At 41.9% G+C, this 11249-nt stretch overlaps 1 protein-coding gene and 1 long non-coding RNA gene across 3 annotated transcripts in view; one reads left to right on the forward strand and one right to left on the reverse strand.

The window, feature by feature from the left end:
• Positions 1-7684, reverse strand: part of UBE2D2 (ubiquitin conjugating enzyme E2 D2) — a 59977-nt gene extending 52293 nt beyond the window's left edge. Inside the window, exon 1 of one of the 2 annotated variants that reach the window (XM_027095962.1) lies at positions 7050-7684. In XM_027095962.1, the coding sequence (XP_026951763.1) occupies positions 7050-7073 (24 nt within the window). In that variant the 5' untranslated portion in view covers positions 7074-7684. The remainder of the gene's footprint in view (positions 1-7049) is intronic. The other variant, XM_027095956.1, reaches the window with a different exon arrangement.
• Positions 7685-7801: 117 nt separating this feature from the next.
• On the forward strand, positions 7802-9252 carry LOC113614446 (uncharacterized). Its single transcript, XR_003430642.1, has 2 exons — positions 7802-8146; positions 8550-9252. It is a non-coding gene; the product is annotated as an uncharacterized LOC113614446 (long non-coding RNA).
• The last annotated feature ends 1997 nt before the right edge of the window (positions 9253-11249 follow it).

Consider the following 11249-nt stretch of genomic DNA (forward strand, 5'->3'; position numbering starts at 1 on the left):
CCAGCTGCTTCGTGGCATGTGGGATCCTCCCGGACTGGGGCACGAACCCGTGTCCCCTGCATCGGCAGGTGGACTCTCAACCACCGCGCCACCAGGGAAGTCCCATGGAAGTTTTAAATGAAAAGCAGAGTCCTTTGATTCTTAAGCCCGAAAAACCAGATTATTTTAAAATAAACATGAGCAAAGCATATACTTTTTATTTTTTAATTAGGTGATCTGTCTGCCCATGAGACAATTAATAATGTTGGTAGTGGCCTAATTGCATGAATATTGCAAAACATGCAGTTTTAATTCTTTCTTTTGTTGTAGTGCACCTGCCTGAAAAAATTTTCACATTATACTATAATGAAAACAATACAGAGTAACACATCGTCTTTTTCTTTTGGCCATGCCACACGGCTTGTGGGATCTTAGTTCCCTAACCAGGGATCAAACCCAGGCCCTCAGCAGTAAAGCGTGGAGTCCTAACCACTGGACCGCCAGGGAATTCCCAAGAGTAACACATTTAGTGCAGCACCTGATGAGGATCCCTTTCATTTTCTTAAAATACTATTCTTTAGGTGTTTGTTACTTTATAGCAAAATGACAATGAATAATGTTTCATCTTAATATATTTTGTTTTTAAGTTAATTTACCTATTTTTGTGCTTGTATATTATATATTGATTATGTTAATTAGCTTACCTAATTGACAGCCATTTGTGCTGTCAATTTTAATCCAAGTGTGCATTATTTCATGAACTTTTGTTTGTATCCATAAATAATATTAGTTTGAAAAGTGTTCTAATAACGTTAGGAAATACTAACGTTATTAGAACACTAGATATGAGAAAGGAGGAGAAAGTTTATCAAAAGTTAAGGGAAATGAGTAATAATGTGAGTATAATCACACTAAGTGTTACAAAACTGAGGTATCCATTGAATTTGGCAATTAAGTAATCATCAGTGACCTTACTGAACAGTCCCAGAACAGTGAACAGACACTATTCTGTCAAGAATTTTGGCACTGAAATGCCAGAGATGGAAGGGATAAAGAGGAGGAAGGAAAGGAATCAGCTCTAGGGGAGAGGAGAGTTTAAAAGTTTTTTTTTTTAGGATGAGGAAAGTCTTAGACAAGTTTGGATGCTTAGGAGAGTCAGAGAAGAGATTAGAACTAGGAGAGCAGGGACAATTACTAGAGAGCAAGGACCTGGCAAAAAGAATAGGATGAAAAAAAAGTTAGCTTGCAATGGGTAAAGTATAGATTCTTCAGAGACAAAAGGGAAGAAGAGCAATGACTAAGGTATATACTTGGAGCAATGGCTGGCTCCATAGTCAAGATCGAATGCATTTGAATCCTGGCTTTTCCTATCATAGCCATATAATCACAGGCAAGTTTGTTTACTTCTCCAAATCTCCATTTTCTCTTCTAACCTGGGGAGAACAGAATTTTCATAGGGTTGTTCAGAAGATTCAGTCATTCTGATACAGAGTGAGTACTCTAAAGATGGTAGCTGTGGTGTTTGGTTTTTCTTTTTCTTTTTAAAGGCCTCAAAGGAAATTTGAAAGAATTCACACAAATTTCTATTTCCTCTACAGAATAGGTAATTGGGTCACCTACTGAGATTAAAACAGAATGTTTAAGGAGACGGGACAGTGATTCTTAGTCTTTTGGAGAGATTAAAAAACCCATTTGAGAAAAAAAAAAAAAAACCATTTGACTATGATGAAAGATATATGGAGGACAGAACATCAAAAATTTGCATAGTTTCTTATTTTTCTGCTTTTTGGAATTAAAACATTGAAACCCGCCCCCCCCATAAAAATCTACATAGTTTTAAGGGAATTCATAGACACCTCTCCAACAATAACAAGAGATGTTGAGGAAAAAATATTCTGGTTGCAGGGCATAGTTTAAATATCCAATTGTTCAAACAAAAGAAAAAGATTGCATCCTCTGGATTTACATACCTAACGACTATCTACAGAGTATAGGGCCTGCCAGAAAAGACACTGGGCACAGTCAAAAAACCCCGGTTCTTTATCCAGCCCTACTAAGTCACATGGCCTTTTCAGACAGTAGCTCTGAGAGGTGATGCAGTGCTAAAATTTTCTGATTCTATTACTTGAAATTTCACTTGACTGTGCAGACAAAAGAACAAATGGTACTTTATTTCCTATGTCATAGTTTAACATGATTTTGAAGGTTAGTCTGGGAACCTAACCACCAAAATTTTATTTCTACAGAAAAAACAAGTGTGCTCCTTCATTTCTGGGATGAGGCTGCAGAGGTTGCTGGCAGCATCAGGCATGAGTCAGGTATTCCTATCCTGGGAACTGCCTAGGATATTTTAGCAGCCCTCTCTCTCTGGACTAAAATATCCAGAATTGGGCTTTGTCAAAACTTCCTCCTTGTCAGTCAGCAGTACAGTAATACACACTGGGAGACTTAAAAAAAACCCTAGATTTATTAAGTTAATGACGGCTGTTTAAATTACATTTAAATAGCAACCCAGAAGAGCCAAATAAAGTTTCTCAATTCAATGAACCTTTGCGAAACAAAAAATCCTTTTCTAAAGGAAAAAATAAAAATCTTCCCTGAGATTTCAAGAAGCTTATCTTTTGGAGTAAGAAGGTATGTCTGGGGCTTCCCTGGTGGCGCAGTGGTTGAGAATCCGCCTGCCAATGCAGGGGACACGGGTTCGAGCCCTGGTCCGGGAAGATCCCACATGCCGTGGAGCAACTAAGCTCGTGCACCACAACTACTGAGCCTGTGCTCTAGAGCTCGCAAGCCACAACTACTGAGCCCGTGTACCACAACTATTGAAGCCCGCACGTCTAGAGCCCGTGCTCTGCAACGAGAGAAGCTACCACAATGAGAAGCCCACGCACCACAACGAAGAGTAGCCCCCACTCGCCGCAACTAGAGAAAAGCCTGTGCGCAGCAACGAAGACCCAACACAGCCAAATAAATAAATAAATAAAAAGGATGTCTGCTTTCCAAGATAAAACTAATTCAAACAGTCATCTTCTGTCAACCATTTATTATACTGAAGTTCCAAATACTCAAGACTATTTGCTAATTTGTTTCATCATTTTGACTGGAATTCACTGGATCCTTACCTCTGATAAGATTAATGCAATGTATGATATCACACTTCTAGTACAGTATTTTAAAATAATCTTAAAATTAGTACTGTTACAATGTTACAACTCCTTTCCCATATCCTTAAAAATCACCCTTTGGTAACTGGCAATCTTAGACATTTTGAAAGTATGTAGTCTACAGAAAGATGATTCATAACATGAAACAGGATCACAATGAAGTTAAGAGTTAAGATGTAAACTCCTACCATGGGATCAATGCATCTACTAAATTGGCTTTTCCTATGACTATAACCATATAAAACTTCACCAAAGAAGTTAATTAGAAGTTTACAAAAAACTACTGATACTTAATTGTACCCATTTACATAAAACAATACTTTGACACTTTTAAAAAGACAAAGTATGGTTTAAATGATTTAATCCTTACACTCCTGGTTACTTGCTGAACCTCAATCTTCGGTTATTTTTAATTCATATACTAAACTGGTGCCTACCAATCTACAAAAAAGTGTGGTGGTGTCTTTTGGTTTTGTTGTTTTTAATTTGAATTGGCTGCCAAAAATCTGGATTTGTGGCTTCCCTTAAAAAAAAAAATCTGGCAACTTTGGGCACAGATCCTGGCAATAGCAACATTTGGAGGGAGCTGAATAGCAGCTGCCCTCTTCTAATAGCACATGCAATTTCTAGCTCCCTCCAATTCTCTTTGCTCACTTTGGTCACCTGCCTAGCCATCAGAGTTTGAAATCTTTATTTTACTGGAAAATTGACTGACTGGGCTTTTCAGGGGCCTTAAGACCTTTAATCATAGAAATACAGTAAATCAAGTGATAGCCCTGGCATTACAGCTATGTATTCCAAATGTTAACTATAACTAGCAAGACACCATTAAAATGTACAAGGCACTATCATTGTTAAGAGCTTTTTAGTATCTTAACTTTGGTCTGTCTTCAATTCTTCAAAGAATCATGATATTCAGCCTTTTACCCTTCCTCAAAATAAAGAAATTAACCTTGTATTTCAATATTATGGCACGCTAAGAGCAACAAAATCTTGCTGCATCTGTATAACAAAGGTAAAGAAGAAAAACAGGAAGCAAGTAAAAAAAGGTCTCTGATCAGTCAGACCACACAGTTCACAGAACACATGAAGCCCTCTTCACTCAGAGCCTACTGGATCTTATTTTAGACATAATTTTAATAAGCTCAGTGATCTGGTTTCCCAGCCCACAACAGATGAGAGGCAGCCAACTGGAAAAGGGCTGGGGGTGGTGCTGCTAGAGGCAGACACTCAAAGCATCAAAATCAAAGCTGAAGACTGATAATGTCAGCAGAAAACCTCAAAACGTAGCAGGCTGGGGCCATTTGGTGTAGATACGAACAATCCCAAAGGGTCCCAATCCCTGCACAGAACTACAATGGATGTTCAAAATGAAACCTCTTTGGTAAACTCTGTTAAAGCATAGGTCAGTTGACCTTAAAGTATATATCAAAATAAAGTCCACCAAAAGCTTTTTCCAAAAAAGTCATGGCATTTAAAGGACTGTCAGATTCACAGAACACTATTTCCCTCTGTCAATGAAACACAAGATACTGAATTCCTAAAGATGCCACATGTCAAAAGTATTTGTTCTTAATAAAATTTTATTAGAACCCAGATGCAGTAGTTCATGATATCTGAAGTTGAGAGGTATTTAAGCAGAACTATTTTCTCAGAGAATAGCAACTGGGAAGGTTCAAGACCAAGATCAGTTATGTAAGCCAAGTATGTCTTTGGGGGATTCCATCGCAGATACATTACTAGGGCTGAGGGTGAGATAGGACTGGTCTTATCCAAGTCTGCATTCAATTTAAAATTGGTGTCATACAAAAAGTTAGGGGAAAAAAATCTCCATTTTGTTTTCACAATCTTATTGACTATGACTAGTATGTACATCAAAAATAAATTTTATTTTTCTAATCCCTGGCAGTCTCAGAAGTTGAGCCATACTTTGAGGATGGCTCTAGGTTATAAACCAGGTGAAAAAAGGTTAATACTGAGTTTTAAAAGTTCAAATCATCATTGTGTACACTTGATTTTCCTTATTAAAATTTTAATAAGGGCATCTTTTAGAGAAAATCTAGAGAACATGTAGTATTCAAAAGAAATCATATTATTGGAGGCAAGGATATTAGAAGATTAAAATGCATGTTTTGAGTGCTAGTTCCTTTTCTGAAAAAACCTCCATAACATACATATCAGAGTAGAGATTAAAGGCTACATTTCTTGATTTGTAAGTGATCGCACATTATACTCACTCTTCTTCAGGTTTTAAAAATAAGGCCACAATCTTCCACAAGTATAATCTTGAATTGATAACTTCTCAATTAGTCTTTAAAATCTCATAACTCCTTAAAGCCTTAAAAATGCATATGTATTATTTACTTGGAAGACCTGTCCTCAGTGTGCTCCTGCTCCTTAAATGGTTAAGAGATCTTTGCTTAAAGTTCAAGCTTCTTTTAACAAATAACCGGCTTCATTTTAGTAGATTTACTCTGTCTAAAGTCTGCCCTTTTTCATCTGATAGAAATCAAAGTCAAAAGAAGTTGGTGAGGATCTAACCTAATTTACAGTAACCATTGGGATTAATTCCACATTAAAGGTCTTTGATCAAGAATGAAACGAAGACAAGCTGCTGAGCTGAGGTGTTTAAACTGACCAAACCTGCATTTTCACTGAGTTTAAGGCAAGGTGAAAATTGGTTCTCTTCCCCTTGCATCTCTATCCCATCCTTTAGGATGGATAATCCCAGGATCTACTTCTTACTGGCTAGAGGTTTAATACAGCCTCTCCAAGTAGCCAAGTGAAACACCAAACAAAAATCACCAGTGCCGCTTCCCCACTTCTGAGAAGAAGAAGGAAAAAAAGATAGTGAGAGGTAATAGGAGGTTACAATATTACAGGGAAGGGAAAAAACCCTAAACTTTAAGCTAAACCCATACTCCAGAGCAATATTAGAAAAACCTCTGTAGAGACAACTACAAATAAATAACCCTTCATCCTAAAGGGCAAAGAAATCCTTCCTAATGGAAAAAGGTAGCAAAATACCTCCTACATTAAAAGGATCTCCCTGAACATATCACCTAATTTAAGCGTTAAAATACGTTTTGCGAAGAGAATGTAAAAAGACACTTTATGAAATTCTCTCCAGTGGTTTTCAATTTTCAGGTTTCTACCTCTACCCTTGACAATTTAACAGGTTTTCTATTAAATCCATTCCTGCAAACTGAAGTGTCAGTTTCTGACTACATTTGGCAACCTCAAGGAATAAAACGCTTCTCCCTCTACTTCCCTCCTGCCTCATAAAAGTCATGTTTATTTCCTCCTGAACTTCCTACTCTTAACAGTTTCTGGAAGAGTTAAGTGGACCGAAGCGTGCGGCCACTAAGAGGCAAGTGAACTCCAGAAATATTTGTGGATCAGACAAAAAGGCTTCCTCAGTCTGCCTGAGATACGGGCCCCAAGCTCAAGTGGTTCTGTGGAGGAAGCCTAGGCAAGTGGGGGTAGGGGTTTTATGGGCAGAGATGGGGCATAGAGCCCTTTCGACCTCCGTCGATGGGGCCGCCCAACGCCCCAGTCCCAGCACCCCCTCCCGGCACGGCCGGACAATGGCCCTCTGGCACAGCAGTCCCAGGCCGGGGAGAGGCCCTGGGACTCCATACCACGCGGGGCCTAGAGAGGAGGCCGGGAAGGAACGCTGAGCCGGCGAACATACCTCCGGCCTAAGCGCGGGCAGCGCGCCCGGGCCTCCGTGGGCGCCATCACTGGGAGTGGGGTGTGAAGGCAGCCCGGCCGGGGCATCGCCGGCAGCCGGGTCCAAAGAAGCTGCGAGCCCGGCGGAGGCGACGGCGGGAAATGCAGGCCGCAGCCTGCTCAGCCGACCCACCCGGCAGCCCGACCCGCCAAAGCCGACCTTTGGCAGCTTACCTTGTGGATTCTCTTCAGAGCCATCGTGGGAGGCAGGTGGAGGCGGCCCCCGGGGCGGGAACAGGGGCAGGGGAGGGACGGGGAAGGGACGAGGGGGCGCGAGGCCGCCTCGGTGATCGCGGGTCGGCCGGAGAAGATAGGGAGTTCCGGAGCGCGGGTCCGGCGGGACGGACTTGGGGCCGTGGCCCACTCGGCTCCTGAGCCTGCCGCAGGGGTCACCGCATCACCCGGCGGCGGCCCCTTTATGCGCTGCCGCCCGAGCCGCCGCCGCCGCCGCCACCGCGGTAGCTGCCTCTTCCTTCTAGGCTCAGCGCCGCCTCCTCAGCCGCCGCGGATCCCTCCGCCAGGGAGCAAGAGCCCAGGCCTCGGGCTCGGCAGGCGCCTCTGGGTCGGACGGTCGGAGGGACTGCTTGCTGCAGGTGGACCGAGGGACGCGCGGGCGGGCGGCGCCGCCGGGGTGGGGCAGGCGGAGCGCGGGGTGGGCCCAGGCCGAGGGGCAGGTCGGGAGAGCGGGGATTGGCGGGCCGGGGAGGGAGGGCTGGGCCGCGCCGGCGGCGGAGGGATACGGGCCGCCCCTGTGAGTACCTTACGCGCTGTCGCCGTCGCTGCCACGGCCGCCGAGACGATGACGCCGAGAAGCGCAAGGAGGAGATCTCGCGAGACGTGTGGTGCGGATCGCAGGAGCTCTTTCGCTCGCTACGACCGATGAGTCCCTTACTTGTTTGTGGTCCCTCATTTGCGTGACGTCTGAGATCAATAAACGTTAAAAGCGAATGTTTTTCAGATCACCCGACCATCCCCAGAGCGTAGACGGACCCGGGAAGAGCGCTTAGGTCCATTGCAATGTTCCTGAAGGAGGAAGGGACTTGTCCAAGGTCACACAGCTCCACAGTGGCAAAGCTGGGACTTCCCTGAAGTCGAGAGTTTCGTCAGATCCCTCCCTGGAAGCCGCGTGGCAACAGCCTGGGCACCTGCGGGAATGTGGTTGTACAAGCACGCCGCAGGCAGCCCTGAGATGGTGTTTCCGACAAAGGCCCCAGCTGAGAGACAGTTTGAATGTCTCAGCCACTGATATGTCAGGAGAAGTGCTCTGCTTGGTAAATTGTTACAAATAGGCACTGTAGCTGTTACCTCAGGGAGAAAAACAAAAAAAACAAAAAACTTGCAAAACATGTGCTCCAGTAATTAAAACCAACCTTGCGTTCAAATCACCATCAAAAGCAAGGTTAGAAAACCTATTTTGGGGTTGTTTTTAGAAGATGAAGGCAAAAGGCTAGTTCACTGAGCAACTACTCTGTGTCGAACCCTGCACCAGGACTAGTGAAATATAAGGCTCACTGGTTTTATAAGGCCTGGGCTGGGAGGTGCTTTTTACCTGTCTGGAGACACTGGGAACACGGAAGAATAGTAAAGAATATTTTCCTGGGAGGTGATGCCCACATTCTCAAGTCTCCACCAAAGTTTTCTGATTCTAAATCTGTTCTTTCCTCTGTCTGGAAGGGACCTTGAAGATCATTGATTAAGAGAGGAGAAACTGGAGTCCCTAAGGAAAAGAATCTTGCCAAAAGTCACATAATACATCAGCAGCAAAACTTGTACTGCTTCATCTACTGAGTAGAGGCTGGACCCATAGGGCAGGGCCACCATGGACCCAGTGAGTCAAAGGAGGGAAAAGCTGTGTCCAGTCGCCCAAGATGCATAGGTTTTAGGTTGAAGGTGAAGAGGAAGAGTCCAAAGTCCTAAATCTTTTCTTCCTGAGAACTGTGATGGGAGAGGTACAAAAATGACCATTGGTCAGATTTTTAAAAATTTTTCTTCAGCAATAACTTTTTTATATTAAAAAGTAATATATATTTGTTGCAAGAAATACAGATAAGTAAAAGGAAGGAAATAAAAGTCAACCATACTCCCATCATCCAATGATTAACCATTTTTGGCATTTGGCTTATGTCCTTTCAGTGTTTTTCCATTATATATATATACATATTTTTCTTTGAAAATGTAGGGTCATGCCATTATACTATTTGGTAATCTACCTTTTTTAAAAAAAATTTATGTACTTAAGATGTACAGCATGTTGATTTGATATACATAAACATAGTGTTATGATTACTACATCTCTATCTCCTCATTTTTTGTGTGTGTGGTGAAAGCACCTGAAATTTTTGATAATTTACTTTTAAAATAAACAATATATGGTGAATTTTCCTGTGTCAAGACATATGTCTACTATATTTTAATGGCTACATATTCAATCATATAAATGTACCATATTTAATTAACTTGTCACATTTTGGGGGATATGTAAGTTGTTTCCAATTTTTACCATTAAAAATATTGCTATAAAAAAAATATATATATATATATATATTGCTATAGGGCTTCCCTGGTGGTGAAGAATCTGCCTGCCAATGCAGGGGACACGATTTTGAGCCCTGAGCCGGGAAGATCACACATGCCGCAGAGCAACTAAGCCCGTGTGCCACAACTACTGAGCCTCTGCTCCAGATCCCATGAGCCACAACTACTGAGCCCATGTGCCACAACTACAGAAGCCCGCGCGCCTAGAGCCTGTGCTCCGCAACAAAAGAAGCCACTGCAATGAGAAGCCTGCGCACCACAATGAAGAGTAGCCCCCGCTCGCCGCAACTAGAGAAAGCCCGGGCACAGCAACGAAGATCCAATGCAGCCATAAATAAATAAATAAAATTAATAAATTAAAAAAATATATATTGCTATAGTGAAAAAAATATATTGCTATAGTGGATATTCTGTAGTTGATCTTTGTACAACTGTAAGAGGGCTTTTTGGTATAAATTCCTAAGAATGAAATTGCTATATCAAAGACTGATCAGATTTTTGCACCTATGTTCATGAGGGATAAGGGTTTATAATTTTCTTTTTTTGTAATATCTCTGTCAACTTTTCATATCAACGTTATTCTGGCCTCATAAAATAAATTGGAGGGCTTCCCTGGTGGCGCAGTGGTTGAGAGTCCGCCTGCCGATGCAGGGGACACGGGTTCATGCCCCGGTCCGGGAAGATCCCACGTGCCGCGAAGCGGGTAGGCCCATGAGCCATGGCCGCTGAGCCTGCGCGTCCGGAGCCTGTGCTCCGCAACGGGAGAGGCGACAACAGTGAGAGGCCCGCGTACCGCAAAAAAAATTAAATAAAATAAACAAAATAAAAATAAATTGGAAAGTGTTCCTCCTCTATGTTCTGCGTGAGTATGTGTAGGATTGTTTTTTTTCTTCATTAAATATTTGATAGAATTCTCCAGTGAAGCCATCTGACCCTGGAGTTTTCTTTACAGAAAGAGTTTGATAATAAACTTAATTTCTTTCATATGTATGTGTCCATTATGATAAGTTGTGTTTTTCAAGGAATTTGTACATTTCATTTAGGTCATCCAATTTATTAGAATAAAGTTACTCATAATATCTTATTTTTCCTCTACTATATGTAGCATCTATAATGGGATCCCCAGGGACTTCCCTGGTGGTCCAGTGGTTAAGAATCTCCCTTCCAATGTAGGGGATGCAGGTTCCATCCCTGGTTGCAGAACTAAGATCCCACATGCCCTGGGGCCACAATGAGAGAGAAGACCGTGTGCCACAACAAAAGATCCCACATGCCATAATGAAGATCCCATGTGCTGCAACTAAGACCCGATGCAGCCAAATTAATTAATTAATTAAATTTAAAAATATATATAAAATGGTGTTCCTTTTTTATGCCTGATGTTGGTTATTTGTGTTTTCTCTATTTTTTTCTTGCTAAATCTTGCTAGGGATTTATCAATATTTAAAAAATATATGCCTATTTTAGTCTTACATTTTTATTCTGTTTAAATGCTGTTTGAGACATTTAATCTTTTTTTTTTTTTTTTTTTTTTTTGGTGGCGCGGCATGTGGGGATCTTAGTTCCCCTGCCAGGGATCGAACCCCTGCCCCCTGCAGTGGAAACCTGGAGTCTTAACCACTGGACCATCAAGGAAGTCCCAGGGATTTATCAATTTTATTAATCCTTCCAAAGAACCAACTTTTGACCTTACATTTTCTCTATCATTTGTCCATTTTCTATTTTATTGATTTATATTCATTATTTTTTTCTATTTATTTTGGATATAATTTGTTCTTTTCTAGCTTCTTAAAGTAAGAGCTTAGATCACCAATTTTACACTTTTCCTTTTTTTCCCAA

Source organism: Aethalodelphis obliquidens, unplaced genomic scaffold (genome assembly GCF_003676395.1).
Source record: "Aethalodelphis obliquidens isolate GAN/ISIS:26980383/991018 unplaced genomic scaffold, ASM367639v1 scaffold4, whole genome shotgun sequence".
NCBI lineage: Eukaryota > Metazoa > Chordata > Mammalia > Artiodactyla > Delphinidae > Aethalodelphis > Aethalodelphis obliquidens.